We start from the raw sequence: 17,338 nt of genomic DNA, 5'->3' as shown, positions 1-17,338 counted from the left end.
GATGTACAATTAAGTCCCATGTTTCCATAGTGGTAGTCAGATATTCTAAATAAATTCTATGTTCTAACTGAATAAGAAATACCTGAATAAGCTTTCCAGAAAGAGTTAGAAATAGCTACTAAAAAAAAAAAAATTAGAAACTCCAGTCTTCTCCCATCTAGTCCCTGGACAAAAGTATTTTTCTTTCATAGACCTTGCTCAAAAGTATTAAAATACTTCCAAATTTTAAATTATTCATACACTTTTAAATTTTATTTTGAAAAACTAATCCTGAATATACAGCACAGTTTCATCCAGTAGGTCTATTTTTCACATTCAATATCCTACTCAATTATTTAGGGGACACTGCTCTTTTCCTCTCAAGAGTGGATATGCTAGATTCTGCTTTATTCTGCGTAAGAACTTCTTAACTTTTCATGACACAGCTCAAACCTATTTGAGTTCCTCAAATTACCGCTTTTAGTAAAATTAAGATGTAAAACTCTAAAAAGCATCCTTAACAGTATTAACATGGCAAAGAACTGGCACCTGAGAAGACGCTTATTTGCTCACACAGTAAAACACTACAGGAAAGAAAAATGGCACATCTCTTTTTTTTTTTAATACAGTGGATTTGGCTCTATTGCAAGGACTTGAAAGGATAAAAATGCACTATGATACTGGTTAGTTTTCCTTTAAGTGAAACTAAAGATCAGATGAAAAATCTTATTTGTTGTCTCTTAATTAAAAATTACAATGTTATGCAGATATACCTACAAGGGCAAACACACACAGGTAATTCCAGAAATACACATTCTTTCTGGCTGCAACACATACAAATCACACAAAGACATTATTTCAAAATTTTTAATAAAATAAATTCAAATACATCTCATTCTCTGTCCATAGCTACATTGTTAAATATCAAAGAAATACATACTTTTAAGAAACTGGAAAAAAAAATTGAGCCACAAAAGTTGGTATTGAATATATAACTCAAAATCCAGTTTGTCCAATTTGTCAAAATTAAGCAAATCGATCTTACCATCCACCACTTAACGTAACCATTACCAATTCTTAAAAGACACTGCTAAAATATTTACAATAAATAAATAACTTACATCACTTAAAGTAAATGCTTTACAGTTTCCTGAATCAAGTGAGTAAAATCAAGAGTACCAATGCAAATCATGTATAAACAAGTCTCGAAAATAATTCCCTCTACAAAAGGAATTGTAAAGGAGGAAAACATGTAATAGTCTATTGCATACCATACTTTAGAAACAGTACATACACACATCTACAGACTCCAATACAATCTTCATTTTCTTTTCTTGCGTGAGAGGTTGAATATGGTCCATATGCCTAAATAAGTAAATGCAGCAGCATGCAGTCTTGTTTGTTGCCACATTTTAAGGTGGGGACAAACTTGTTTACATGAGCTAGTACTGGAAAGTACATAAAATACTCAGCCTTCAATAAACTGAATCGAGAACATTCAGCTCCACAGAAAAGGTACAGAAATGCCTTGTAAGATAAGGCCCATGATAACTGCCTTAAGGAGATCTTTTCTAGCACTTGTCACTGTAAAAGTTCCCCCTGGTTTTATTTGTGTACATACAGCATTTTTTAGAATAGAATGTATGCCAAGAAACTGGTTTTCAAATTGCAAGATTTCTAGTAATGTTCAATACATCTTGTAATTTTTTATTGAAATGGTTGAAGAGACTTTCATATGTACCAATCTGAAGATATATGCATTGTTCTTGCATACAGAAAACTTGTACAAAAAAAGAATGAAAAGAGGCTTAAGTTGTGGTCTGCTGAGTTCAGCTTCTGCAGAGCTAGCAAGTAGCTGAATACGAAAATCATTGCATTTTGTTCAAATCAGTTTATTCAATTTAATTTTTAAAGAAGAACAGATGTCTAACTACTAGCTTAAAAAGCGATATAACCAGTGTGTAACTCCTGGAATGGTGATAAAGCTAAATAACTGACAGCTTGAAACCCGTGCAAAATGTGGGTGTAATTTTAAAACTGTGTAATTCTTAACATTAATCTAATGAAGCCTAGAAGATCAAGTGCAAAAAAAAATGTTTATAGCTAACTAATGTTTATTGTGATCTGTATCCTGGTTTGATTCCAGGAAATTAACCACATTTTGGCAAATAAAAATGTCAGCCAACAGCAGTTCCACAGTAACAGATAGCTTTTTTTTAAACTTCAAGTAATTTACTCACCAATATAATTTGAGGACTGATAGTGTAGTTTTACAGGAAAGTCTTCTAAAAAAAAAAAATTAGTTGAGGTGCAAGAATTGTTTCATAAGTTCATATGTGGTAAAAGCTACAGCCTGGGAAGGAATACAACGAATATAATTTAGAGATAAACCACGGTATAATCCTCTTCGTATTCCATGTTGTTGATACACATATTTCAATGTCTGCACCATTGTACTGGAAAAATAAGAACTCAAATCATTATTGGATACACAGATTCAATAGTCACAATCACTTTCTTTAAATACAAGACACTTGTTTTACTTGGTTCTTAAGAGATCTATGGAGAAAAACCCATATGGGACTCCATATAGCAAAGCATTATATTTTTTTTAGGACTCAGAAGACAGTCTGAGCTTCTGCAAGAAATTGGGCACAAGGGCTGGGAATTGGAAAGAGGACAGTGCAATCCCATCTAAAGAAGTTTCAGTCTGAAAACACCTGCCCTAAAAGACATATTAAGACATTTTACACCAGAAAGGCAACAGAATATGCATAGCCAATTTGGCAGGAAGGAGTTGAGAAGCATCAGTGCTTCTTACAAAAGTTATACAGAGTAACAGAAATGTAATTTGCCCAATGTAGCACACACTTCTTGCATTAAAGCTCAGTATTTAGGCTTGTATCCCATTCTCTTTCTTCGAGCACTCAATCATACTAACCATCCTTCTAAAGCTCTGCATATAAAATTTATGTTTAGCTCTTTATTCTACATCTTGCATGTGTATGGCTTCCTCCACCGTGACAAAGACCTAGTATTTTCTTTCAAACGAGAAATGCTAGGATTTATGTTAAGTATATAATATTTGACCTTATTAAAAGCAGAATTTGCAGTGTATATGCAAGAACAATTTTCCTCACATACTTATATTGAAACTGAGCAAATGGACATTAAGTGCAAAGCAATGTAAAAATCTGTAAGGCACTCAGTATTTCCAAGATATTAAAGACATTGCTCTCTGAGAACATCTTCCATATGCCTCAAAGCTTAAGATTTCCTACTTGTTTTATCCCCTCATCCTCTAAAGACATGTATGTCTACTCTCCTTCAAGGCACAGCTCTCTCCAAATACGGTTGCAACAATATTGTTAAATTGGGAAGCCTAATGTCTGTAAAAGTAGTTCTCACAAATGCAGAAAGTAAAACCCCCAGAACAATTACCATATTTTTATTTTAAAAGTATCTGGAGTGGAAAATAGCCAAGCAAAAAAAAAGTTAAGGCTGCTAAGAAAAATAGAACAGCAACTTTCACAGTACGCAACATCTAGGTTGTTTATGAAAGGTCACCAAGAGAGACTACTTGTTAGTGAGATCCAATTCGCCAAGCAGGTGGTTCACACTGAATCACGCTGGATTCAGACATACAGAGTTCCACAAGATTGAAAGTAACCAAGATAAAACTGTCCTGGAATTGAATTTGGTTGATGTAATTTGAAATTCAGAAAGTTTTTCAAGATGAGAGGTGATTTAATACTATGATTTTAAGGATATTACAGTACTTCCACTTCTACTGGAGGAATCCCAACTACATGTGGGGTATGGGACATTACTGTAAATGCAAGAAAGGTCAGATGGTCTTATGGAACAGATTCTGCACCATTAAAAAACACTTTGAAACATTTCATTTCAGTAAAAGCACGCAGTTTCTCTCTTAGGGATCCTGCTGATATTAGAGAAAGACATCGCAAGTTGAGTTAAAATACAAAAAAAAAAGTTACTAATACAAAAGCAGTATTACTAACAAAAGTGCCATTGTGATTTCAGTTATTTTTTTTAACCCCAGAGTGATAATGGCAGCTTTTGTCTGTGTGGAAACTTATTCATTAAGAGAATGAAGAAATCAACAACATAGTAGTTTATGGGTTGTTTTGTTTTGTTTCGTTTTGTTTTAAAACTTTAAAACTAAGAATTTAACTTTGCTCAGACATCTAAGAATTCAGTTACTACAGATGAAAAGAAAATACTTACAGGCACTTTTCAGAGTCTGGGAGAACCGCGCCTAACTGCATGCGCCTACGAGTTACATCAAGGGGATATCTACAGAGGAGATATTTGAACAGCAGTTCAACCAGATGTGTGATGACTGTATGAATATTGTTTAAAAAAAGAATACAAAGTCGTCCATGTGCAACCTCCAAGTTCCCTTTTCAGTGAGTCAGGAATCCGGCTCAGATTCTCAACACAGCTGAAAGTTCTCCAAAAAGGGAGACCTCCCCTATACAACCAAAACCAGCAAATCAGATCTCTTAATATATTCCATTTGGCACGAGTAAGGAAGACACATGAAGATCAGATGAGAGTATAAAACAGTCTGTAAAACGCTGGAGGGAGAAGACACCTGAATCGAAAATAAAATTAACAGTTTAAGGATTAATAGAAAATGACATTTGTAATGCAGTGATTTAGTGAAAAATTGATGCCATATAAGTCCATTAAATTAATTTATTTTATGGACAAAATAAAATATGACAAGGACAGCAAGAGAATGGAGAAAGCAAGCAAAGTAATAAAAAAAATTAATGCCAAATACAATATCTAAGACCTGTTTTTTCTTTTTTTTTCTTTTTAATTCTATGGCTTCACAGGTTACATTGTTTTGAAAATAAATTGGAATAATAAAATTCTGCAAATTAGGTTCATGGTCAAAATTTCATAGATTACCAAACAAGATTCCAACTGATTTTAGGAGATTTGTCTGAATACGTTTAATTGACTCAATGCATGTATCTTTAAAGACCCTGAAGATTAAATAGATATTTAGTAAATGAAACAATAGGAAATAACTGAATTCCAGTGTCTGATTTAAAAACCTTACTAATAACTAGACTTTCATAAAATCATATTCTCAGATAAAAGTTTCTTTAGAATGAACAGCTATATAGAAAAAAAAAAACCAAACAATACCCAAACTTACGATATCGTCTGAGCTATTGCTCCAGCTATGCCACCACACAGCAGATTTACATGTGTTTTCAAAACTAAGACATCGGGATTATCTAATGAAGGCCGTCCAAGCAAGTTAGGTGCTTGAGCAAGTCCAATGCTCTTTAAGGTACCAAAGGTAAAAAATGAAAAACCTAAAAGGAAATTTAATTTTATGTACTTTCATAAAAAAGCAAACTATTTGTCGATGCATCATCATCATAAACAAAAAGCTGCAATTACAAAATGAAACTATTTTCCAATTCTTTTAGAAGTTTTTCTTAGGCAGAAAGAGAGAGACAAATAATATTTTGAACTTCTACAGTAACTTCTGTCCAAATGAATTAGTATTTATAATTAACATTAAAAGAATGCTTTAAATAAGCTAGACTGTGGGTTTTAAATCACTGGATTGCTGTTAAGAGTAACTCCTAACATCTTTTTAACTGAAGAACATGTCTCATCTTTTAAATATGAGTGTAGTTCAGCTGCGCAGTTCTGCCGTTCCTCCATCCCACGTCACCCACTGCTTTAGCTTGTGTAAGTATTTACATAAAAGTCACCAGAAGATGGAGCCAGTACAGAGGCTCTAAGCATCCATCTATAGAGCGCTCTGCTCTCTCATGGATCTACCTGTCTGAGAGAAATATCCTACATGCTTTCTTGTGAGAAAACTGGGAAGCAGAAGAGAAAGAACCACTACTTTACCTCTCTCCCTCTCAACTCCAAGTTTCAGAAAAGCGAGGCTTCGCCTATTGAAGATGCTTTAACACGCATTGATCAATTCTAGATTAAGATTGAAGAGTTGCAAATGCTTCTACTGACCTCCCCTCTCCATTCAGTAAAAAACAGAATCCTTGATTTTAACAGAAGCTAATTAACTAGGTGTGCAACTATATTATGTAAATTTAGTAGCGCACATTAACTGCTGAAGGACTGCCACATTCTGTTTTTAACTTACCCGCATATGGCGCCATTCCTACAACAGTTGGCATCAGCCCTCTGTAGAACCCACTAAAACCACCTTCCTTTGAAAGAAAAATACAAGTACATTTGTGGCAAGAAGTACAACAAGTCTTAACAAATTATACGAATGTTCATACAGATTCACATGACAGCAATCTGACTAGCATCATCTAGCACCAAGGAGCTAACATCAAGTTCCATTTCTTGTGCCTGAAGAATTGAGGGACAACTGCCTGGCTCCACAGGAGGTAAAGAAGTGAAAACGAAGGAGAAAAAATCTACATCCAACATCATAATCTAGGAGACATTTCTGCATTATACATATCCCTCCTCCCCAAATTTTTTTGTATTATTACTACTTGTTCTTGAAAAGCAACTTCTCTCTGCTGTTTTTGACCTCCCACTTGCGTGAGTCTTAGCTACATCTTAGCAGCCTAAGTAGAAGGAAGCATCCAGATATTTTTTTACATTAAAAAATTCAATGTGCACGCAATGAAGTCATGTTATTTTCCACCAAGCCACTATTTCCAATGCAGTGCAACGTTCTTTAAAGAGCATATTTTGCTTTGACAGGACTGAAGATTAAAAGAAAAAATACCTTTGTGTAAATCATCTTGAATGCATGGATAATTCCCATGTACTTGTGTTCCCCTTTTACTTGGAACGCCAGACGAACTCTAACCATATCAAGAGGGTAAGTACAAATCACTGCTGTAATACCTTTATTAAAAACAAAAACAAAACAAGCAAACAAAACTCACCTACACCTTATCTGATTCTAGGATTATTTTGAAAATTAGAATTTCCTTTTGTGGCAATGAATATAATAGCACATACAAATTATTTTGTTAAAGAAACACTTAAAGTCACTTATAATCAGCAAATAGGAACGCTAACTTCAGCAACACACGAAGGATTTATGTTTATACTTGGTGCTCACTGAAGCTGCATACCTAGGCCTTGATTTTCCAAAGATTTATGGGCCTAACTGTATTCACATGAGCAATCTTAAATATTTAAGTCCATGGCTCATAAGCATCAGGCTAGTCAAGTGCATCAGCTTTACTGGATTGCAACCATGAAACCTAATCCTACCATATCTTTAAAAAAAAAAACAACAAACAACAACAACCAAAAAAAACCACCACCAAATTTACATGTTTAATTTCAAAAACATTGTGTCAGAATTTGATGCTATTACTGGATATAGATACATGTATCTATCTACTGCATCTGAAAATACTAAATATATTCTAATGACATTTAAAATAAAGTCAGGATCATACTGAAGAAGAGTACTTAACTGTGTTGTATTACTGCATTTTAATAGTTCATGTTACACCAGCACTTCTGTTTTAAAACTCTGACCAAAAAAGCTATTTCTAGACTTCAGATGCCAAAAAAATCAAATCTTAGGATTCATCCAGTTATGAACTGCTTCAAAACTGATTAGATGCTGACCAACTTGTAATTCTGGAAACAGAACTCCAGTACAGAGAACAACTCCTTAACAGGTACCTGAATAACAAATTCTTTCCTACTGCTAGTTTTTGAGGTAAACCACTCAATTGCTGACAAATGATTTGGAGGGAATAGTTAAAACTGTTTACTAAAAACAGAGGTCATTTTCTGGTGGTATACCACTGTCACTAAAAAAGAAAAAAATACTGGGAAAAGGAGAAAAAGAAAGCAAAAACCTTCATGATTGATACTGTTTTCTAGCAGCCACTCTGATCTAGCTATACATCACCCTTAAAAACTGGTCCTACAGAAGATAAGCACACGTTTTATGCTGGCAGGAAATTGCCACTTCCTCTTAAGTTTTAATAGTCTCTTAATGATATCTTTTTGTGGGTGTATCATTTCCCCTCCCTTCCATGAAGTCAAGAGAAAACCACAACAGGGAGGGGAAAAAAACCAAACCAACAACAAAACCCAAACACAACAAAACACAACAACCCCAGCAAACAAACTCTTCATAACTTTTATGTCTGGAGAGAAAAAAAGCAACTTTAGTAAGCTGAATGATTTGACAGAAGATATCAGAATTAGATGGGGAGAAAAAAAAAAAATGAACACTGTAAGTGAGCTATCCAAAAAGCTGACACTGGTCAACTGTCAATTGAGAGTAAAGTTTGTGGCCTTCTGGAGTATCCTACCAGTAATTTATTTTTAGAAGACAAAAACATCTCTTTCAGAGATTTTGGATGATTCCTCTGAACAAAAAGCAGACATCTGTAGTTGATTTCTGATGTTGTCTCACCCATAGGGTTCAAAAGTTGGAAGCTGCAAAACACCAAAGCAACTTTAGGACTGTTTCCACTGACCTACGTTATTAAATGCAATCCCTCAGACTACAGCCTTTTCCTAATGGATTGCCTGAGTTGTCCAGAAATACGGTAAAATGGATGAATTCAAGCAGTTTTAAAAAAAATAAAATAAAAAAGAGAAAAAAAAGCTTTTACAGAGCTTAAGAGTTCACAGGAAAGTCATCCCACTTCAGAAAATAGAAAACTTTATCCTCCTTTTCTTTCCAATCATGCACTGATACGAATCCAGGAATATTCTCTGAACAAAGACTAGCAAACAGACCAATCAAGAGCTTGGTGAACGCACTAACTAGTGAACACAGTCCAAAAATAGTACAACTGGGGAAAAAAAAATCAGATGGAACTGAAAGAAACCATACGTAGTATTTAAATAGGATCTTTTTTTTCTTTTTAACTTTTTCTCAAAATCCTCTAGCCATGAATTCTGAAAAAAATGGGCCACAAAATATGCTTTCTTGAAGCAACTGGGAGAAGTATGTTACTGCTTACTAGTCATATAAGCAAAATGTACATACAAGGGATCAAGATTTCCTTTGGGGCCCAGAAGAGACACTATCCTTTTCAGGAGGAACGGTGGCCAGCTTTGGGACACAAAGTCATTGTGGTGAAGTCTACCAAATTACTAATCTCATCTCTACTTCCTAAATATTATGAGTTATCAGAAGTCAGACCACAGCATCTTAAGGCTGATTCCCTGTCTTGAGGAAGCAAAGTCTATCCCAAATAATGACAGCTGAGCCAAAAATCTCTCCCATGGTTGGTTCAACAGGACAGAATTGGAAGTATCTCAACAGTTAAGAGATACATACCGCAATTCCCGTGTCTGATCTGAAATAATCATAATAGGGCAAGGTAGCTCCTCCCTCCTTTAAGGAACCACTTCTTCAAAAACAGCAGACTTTTTCATTGCAAATGCTGACTCAGAAGTCAAGGAAGTCAGGGAAAGGCCATTCTTCACTTACCATATTGTCCTCAAGCACCTTTGACCACTCTTGGGGACAAGATACTGGGTTACACCGACCTTTACTGAGACTTAGCGTCAATGAAGCACAACAGAATTAGACTGTCCTTGCTTTGCTTCCCAGGCTTTGGGAGTTAACAATGAGATTAGCTGTATAGGGATTTATCTCTGTCTCCCAATTTCCCTACTATTCCTCCATTCTTAGTAATTTTCTTTCTTTGAAAATAAAAATAAAAAACCATCTGGAGCAAGAAAAAAAAACAAGTGAAATACATTTACAAAGATCAGGTACTGCAAACATATCTGATACACAAGTTTTTTGATTTCTGTATCATGCTTTTTGTACTTTATCTATAACTACGTAGATCAAATTAAGTACTAACAGGTGATTCAGAGGTATACAGTTCAAAAAGTGATAAGCACAAGTCACAGCCTTGAACTGCAGAAGATATGCTCCTTAACTAGTATAAAGATTAATTTATCAAGGAGACATCTTCTGAACAAAACAAAGCTTCGGGAACTATACATACAGAGAAGTAGCTGATGACAAAGAATATTTATCAGACAGGTTAAAGAACTGCCTAATTTACAAGTCCTAATATTTCTAGACCTCCAGTATATAATTCTGTTTCTTTCTGAATTGCACCTGAAGAAATAAACAACACAGATTCTTTTAAAATATTGACTCAAATACGTAACTGTTAATTACATACTACTTAAAATTGAGACAGTCAGTATCCTCCTAGATCAGTAATATTTTCCAATCGCTTTTACTAAAAGTAAAAAGATACAAACAAAAACATGCTTTCTGTATTAGTTTCATGGAACTTGAATTTATTCTAGATAACATCTAGTCTTTTTTGGCTTTTTTTATTTTTAAGTTAAGTGCAGGGGAGGAAATACACATTTCTGTGTTTTAATTAAAATTTTTCAATTAGAAAACTACAAAAAGATTTAGATTTGCAAAATCATTCTGTGATACAGGTGTTATTTGATCATTTTATTTCCTAAACCCCACTAACCTCTATGATTTCTCTGTCTTCTCCCCAGCTCTGTCTTTCCTTACAAGAAGTTATACACCATTTATCTGTTAATGAGGTGTTACAGCTGAAATTTGAATCACACAAGACTCAGGAAATTCAGAGTTAAAGTTTCCACAGTAACTTTAACTTGGCCTCCTTAAATATATGCATTACAATAGGGGTTTTTTTTTTCTCACTCTACTACCCCCATCCTCATTGCCTTGTTTTTCCCTTTGGATATGCTTTTGATCCTGTTTATCAGTTACAGAAGATACTCAAATGTTTCCCACTACTTTGAAGCTGATTCAGGTCTGTTGACTGCTAGTAATGTCGGAAACACTGACATAAGCAAGATTTAAGTATCAGTAGCGTACACAGAACTGAAAGCAGGCAGCTGTGGGGCTAGATGGTGTAGAAGGGACAAAAAGGATTACAAGGGTTATCCATTTTCAACAGCATAATATTGGGTTCCAGGAAACTGTGAAGACCCCTCTCCACCAACGTTGGGGTGCATGCAGCACACCATCTCCTTTAGTCATTTAAACTTGGAAGAAACAGAGTAATATCTCTATTGGAACCAGCAAGAGACTAAGCCACAGGAGTTAAAGCAAGAAATATTACCGATTGCTTTTCAAAGTCTTTTCTTATGTTGTTTGCAAATCTAGAGAACTTCTGTATCAGATTTCAAACTCTACGCTCTTCTTAGTGCCTCCTTCCTCCTCTGTATCTTCTTGGCATACTCAATATAAACCATCCCCTCTTGTTTATCTAATTAATATCCTAAAAAGTAGTTAATGCCACCTAGTTAACAAATAGTAAGACACACACATGTGATACTATTACTATACCTGACTGCTATATTCATTTCACTACACACTTAAGCCTAGCTCATCTACTCGATTTTGAGGTTCTCAATACCAGAATATTGAGTATGTTATACTTAAATGCAGCATACAGGGCATTTCATTCGATCATGGTTTCCAGATAGTACTGTATATTAATTTTATTTCTGTTACTCTAACCACACAAAAGAGATTTAGTCAGTAAGGTGCTTAAAACGATGCCAGATGCTATTAATTTATCTACGCAAAGAATTCCAGCATGTCCAACAGCGACAGAGTTAAGCTGATTATTCAATGTTTCCACAGTGGCTCACAAGTCAGGTCTCTGATAAGGCTCCTGAAAAAGCTAATAATAAGCTTTTTTTTTTTTTTTTTGGGGGGGGGGGAGGGGCGGGGAAGTGTTCTTTAGTACAGTTAAAGCCAGGGGGGAAACAAAGAAAAAAAAGGGGCGGGAGGGGAAATCTATGTATTTTTTACACTTCTTTCAGATAGAAAGCCAGCCAAGTTCTGGAACATATCTTGCCAAATGGGTTTTGCTAGTTTTTAGGATCTTTGAATTGTTTCATTTCATTCTCTTTCCTTTTTCTCTGATGGCATGCAAAGCCAAAATATTTTCATGAGGTCTTCCTAGTTTAACTAAAGGTAGTATTAACAAACCCCAGTATTTTTATTCCAAAAGAAGCTAAATAGTAATCATAACTATTTAAGGACTGTCCCTAGACAGTATTAAGCCTGTTTTACAAAGTAAAAGCACATGAAGAACCACCTCGATTAAAAATCAGTCCACTATTACTTACCTTTCCCTGTTTTTTCTTAGCTACTTTTGGCTGAATGACTAGCAAGAGGAAAATAGAAATGTATAATCATAATATATACTGGCAGTTTACAAATGGGTTTTTCTACTGCTATTGCACTAATTGATAAATGATGTTTTTTAACACATATGATCTAAAGAGTATCTGATAATTCTGTGTTGGATGTTGAAAAGTATATACGTTTCTGGCAAATCCAAAGAATCCACCCATTTAAGGAGCTGTAGTTCTCTCTATTTCTCTGGGCTTATATTCAACCTAGTGGCAATGGCAGACAGGCTGATGAGCCAATTCTACTAAAACCTGCATATTTATACTTCACCTTGATGACACTGGATTTTTCTTTTTTTTTTAAAGCCATAATAAACACTATACAAACTGTGCTTTACAACATAGCACAGAATTCAATGCTTGAACAAATATATTTTAAAGAATACTCTTAGACATTCAATTAGGCAACTATTTGTTACATTAACCATTTACTAGTATTTTTGCTTAATAAAATTTGCAACAGTTTGACCTGAAGACACATCAAATCATCCTCTAAACAAATATTAACTTTTCAGAAAAAGGGATGTCTGAAATCCAAGTACAAAACTATACCTGCCATGGATCCAGCCATTAATCGATGCACATGCCCTGAAATCCCAAGTTGCTTCTTTATTACCTACAAAATATGGAACATTTACAGTAGTCGTATATCAGAAAATACAGGGAAGTACATCACACAGTTTATTAGCACATTAATGCAAACTCTGTAGCTGTTTCCAATAAGTTTACAACACTACAAATTCAAACCAGAGCACTTAATTACTGTTAAAAGAATTTTCTGAACATTACTGCTGTTACCAATTTCTTATTAAAAACATGAAAATGCGAAAATTCTACTAACAAGGCAGAACGATTAGTTGAATGTATTTGTACTGTTTACTTCAGAAACTAGATTAATTGTTTATTTAGTTATCTTTCATGTGTGTCAAACAAGGCAAACTGAATACTATCCTTGTTGCATGATAGAGAGCAAAGGACACTGAGCAAAGTTGAAAAGTGACACATTTGAGAAGAGTAAATTTTTCTTCCATGCACAGCATGTGAAACGTACTCCTATAAAGATATTTTTAAAACTTTAACTGAATTAAAAAAAAAAAAAAAAAAAGAAAAAGAGAGAAATCAGATGAGCATTGAGAGCAAGAACTTCCTAAGTTACATTACGTCCTGGAAGGACGTTAGAAATTAGTTTCCAGGCTTTTATCAAACAACTGAGACTGTTTAAGCAGAATGCTATAAAGAAGATAATGTCATATTTTCCTTCTTTAAGAATTGGGTTTTTTTTTTCCTTTTACACATTCCTGCAAAACATCTTGAATGTTTGTTGTCAATTAATAGATAAAAGAAACTGCTATGATGCTAAATGGTTTCTTGAAATTTGTAGATTCATAAATAATTTCATTATAAAGCATGGCATGCAGTCTTTTATTCAACACAACATAAAACAAGCATAGATCAACAGCATCTACGATTACACAACAAAAAAGAACACATTAAACTCATTACAGTTACTTCTTTGTATCAGCCTTCTGAAATTTGCTCTTTAGGGAAGGGAATCACAATTTCAGTCTCACTGTCTTCAGTAAAGATCGTGCAATTTACATCACTGGGTACTAACTCTGACCTTTCAAACACGGAATTCCTCATCGCTAACAGTAAAATGGTATTTTTCACCACATATAAGCAATGTTTAAAAACATGTTCATGCTAACACCTGACCTCCAAAAGATGCTGCAGGGATTCATTATGTATTTATTACAAAAGAGTAAATGCACAAGAGCAGAAAGGAATCCACAAATCTTGCGGGACCCTGAAATGAGCGTTTTCCCTTCCAGGTCATTTTTGCCTAGAGCCTGACATAGTCATTTGTCAGGTCAATATAACAGTTATATTCCAGACAGACTTTCAAGTTTAAGTTATTCCATCCATCAAATACTAAGAATCCCAAGACAATATAATAAAGAGGTTCCATTTGACATTTTGTTCCTACATTATTCACAAAGGGCTATCTTATAGCAATACAAATAGCAGCAGACTTTAGATTACCTTTTTCCACTACAAAGGTACAAAAATCAGGGGGAATTTTCTTCTTAAGCAACACTGCAAAAAGTTTCACTGTTGCCCTGACATTTTTAATGGGTAGATTCAGATAAAATTAGGCAACTTTAGAAAAGACATGCAGCTAATTAATAAGACACAAAAGTTTCAGCGTTAGTTTCAATCACTTAAAGAATCTGTATTCATTGTAGGCAGAAAAAAAGAAAAGGAAAACAAAGTAAATTCAACTACCTTTTTATATTGGTCAAATGCCATAAACTGAATTGCGCCATATGGAAAGATTCTAATCATCATTGCCCCGTTTCCTTTATACAGCCCAAGGTAACCTTCCTTTTTGGGGACAGCACACAATGTAGAAAACACTCCTGCCAGCAATAGAAAAAGAGGTATTTAACAATTACTCGGGGGGGGGTGGGGGGGAGAATCAAGCAAATATTACTGACAATAAAGTATGCATAGAACTCAGGCTGGATCACATTGCTCGTGTAACTATGGAGAGTGGAAAATCCACTTTCAATGCCCAAACATTGCCAGAAGGAGGAGGTTTAAGGTTATCACCTTTCTCACCTCCCGGACTCAGTGGACCTCTTTCTGAACTCATGCTTTCAGGACCCATGACTTGCCTGGACTGCAAGTAATCCTATCGCAGATGATACTATGCACCCACTGAAGCTAACACTAGCAACAGAAGGAAGGAAACTGGTTGACTTGCAATTCAGTCAATTCAAAATAAATAAATACTTAAAAATCCAAAACCATGGGAAAACAATCTAATATTGCTACATGCTAAATTACAGATTAAATGCCATCACTGAGGAAATGAAGTAAACAAGTTTAACACTCTCATTACTTACAACTTAAACATCTCACACTTCCTGTCCCAGAGTTGTTGCAACAAGAAGCAATCCTATTCCCTTTTAATAGGTGGGAAATAATGCAAGATCACACAAAGTTTGGGCAAAACCTACAGTTTTATTATAAATATGTTATTAGTTACGCACAATTGCTACCACAATGACTTTTAATTTTTTTTTCTTTTGTAAAGGAATAAACTGTAACAAACAGTTTTCATTCGCATGCAACTACTTAATAATGTAAGAGCTGAACATGAAAATGGCTTACGCATTTATCTTACTTTCAGGCAGGAAAAAAAAAGTAGTTGACAAACTTTCGTTTGAAGTTTAAATAAAACGTGTTAATTAGTTTCTGGGGTTCTAAGAATACAATATTAAATGTATTTTTAAGATGTCACACTTATTGCACGCCTCTGAACGTACTTAGGCCATGATAAGAATTTCTCTCTACCCTGCAATGATGAGTTACTGTTCTTATTTCTTAAAACACACGCTCTGAGATCCATGTAGCACAAACTCCACAGAGCAAGGACAGTAAAAACATCTAGTGAGGACTTCGATGAACTAATCCATCGTGCCTCTGCACTTACAGGCATCGCAGACACGTAATTTTCTTTTTTGCCTACATTTAACAAGGACATGCATTCAAGTCAGACACATTTCAAATAATCAGCATCATATCTAACACCCTAAATAGGGAAGAATATAAGATTTTACTTGCCAATTATGGCACAATACAAAGCAAACAGAAAATAAGGATTTAAAATATCAGTCAAACCAAGTATTTCAGCCTTCAATTCTTAGACTGCAGATTTGAGTGCATACTTTTGTGACAGTGTTACCAAAATGCCATATTACTTGTGTTTCCCTTTTTGGTACAGTGAAGTGAATATATAGCCCTTGAACTTTGTTTCAGGATTTATTTTTCCAGCCTTCAAAAAAAAAAAAAAATATTTTCTTTAGTCTCTAAGTTAAAAATTCTAAAGTTTCATTACATGTAAACTTAACCAACTCAAAATTATTATTTTTTCTTGACAACTGTAACACACTTAGATTTCGGAACATAAGTTATGACATATTTCAAGAACATATGACACGAAATACCTCAAATACTATGCACAAGAGGGCACTGTTACAGCCCCACAGAGAATGGTTCTGAACGTGCTGACCACTGTGAGTTTTTTCTCTCACCATGATGCAACACAGATGCCGGATACAGATCACCCGCACCTTACACCAAGCACAAAGCCACTTCTATCTTCAATTCCTATCAACCACGCTGCTGTCTGCGAGCGTAAGTGCACGTGAGTCTTGCAGGATTGGGCGGCCACTGTCTTGTAATCACCAGCCCCCGTGAGGGCTACCAAGCTCTGAAAAGCACCAATTCCCTCAGCCCCTGGAAACTGGCAATCACCGTAGCAGACTGCAGCAGTTACCAGCGGTGACAGTTTTTACACAAATGATCCAAGTGTTTAACCTGTGGTTACCAACCTGCTGCTGGCTTCAGTAGGAGGAAGATCAAGCCTAGTTCTTACATGCCGTATTGAGGATTATTCTGACACCTCAACCTCTAACACATAAAACCAATACCGCAACTTACTCGCACAGGGCTTAGTTTTTCTTTTTAAACACTAACAAAACATGGCACAGAGACTGACCAGACGGATACAACCTTCTGTCTGATTAGCGCCTTTTTTTATCAGCCACATCGTTGAATAAATCAACATACCCAAACCATACACATTGCATTTAAAACCAAAAATTATACGCACAGCAGCCATCTTACCTAGATGTTTGTAATGGTGGTTATGAGCTTGCAGCAAAATCTTTACTCGATCCAGTGGTGCAGTAGTTGTTTTGGCACAACATCCTGCAACACCTTTCCAAGAGGGGAAAAACAAAAGTGACGGGATGCAAAAGTTCTTTACGTCAGCAGATAAATAAGGGACTTTTCTAATGTATTTTTAAATGGAATAGGGGAGGAGGAACTCAGTTAGGAACTGGAAAAAGACCCGATGACAAGTAATCAGCCTGTATTGGAAGTACGTTACAAACCCCTTAAAGCCTTAATGAAATGTATAAGCTACTTTTCCTGATTACAAAAACCCAGGCCACCGTCGCTCTCAGCTGCTGAAGTCACAGCAGCAGCTTTCAGAGAAAGTTACTCAAGAGTTTTCCGCCCTGCTTCCTCCTTCCCTTCTGCGGAGAACAGCCGCAGCTGCCCTCCCCAAAGGAGCGGGCTACGTGTCCGCCGTGTGCCCTGC

The 17,338-nt window shown here is 35.4% G+C and overlaps 1 protein-coding gene across 1 annotated transcript; it reads right to left on the bottom strand.

Annotated features, from left to right (window-relative positions):
* Positions 1 to 1,887: 1,887 nt before the first annotated feature.
* On the bottom strand, positions 1,888 to 16,953 carry SLC25A16 (solute carrier family 25 (mitochondrial carrier), member 16; the record flags this gene model as incomplete). Its single annotated transcript, XM_009587655.1, has 8 exons — positions 1,888 to 2,435; positions 4,228 to 4,296; positions 5,174 to 5,336; positions 6,143 to 6,209; positions 6,746 to 6,867; positions 12,718 to 12,781; positions 14,452 to 14,585; positions 16,861 to 16,953. Coding segments are annotated over 8 exons (869 nt in total), but the record flags the coding sequence as incomplete, so codon positions are not given.
* Between the last annotated feature and the right edge of the window lie 385 nt (positions 16,954 to 17,338).

The sequence above is a fragment of the Fulmarus glacialis genome, unplaced genomic scaffold, assembly GCF_000690835.1.
Source record: "Fulmarus glacialis isolate BGI_N327 unplaced genomic scaffold, ASM69083v1 scaffold30481, whole genome shotgun sequence".
Taxonomy (NCBI): domain Eukaryota; kingdom Metazoa; phylum Chordata; class Aves; order Procellariiformes; family Procellariidae; genus Fulmarus; species Fulmarus glacialis.
The sequence above is the reverse complement of the archived record's forward strand: the minus strand, read 5'-3'. Positions and strand labels throughout refer to the sequence as shown.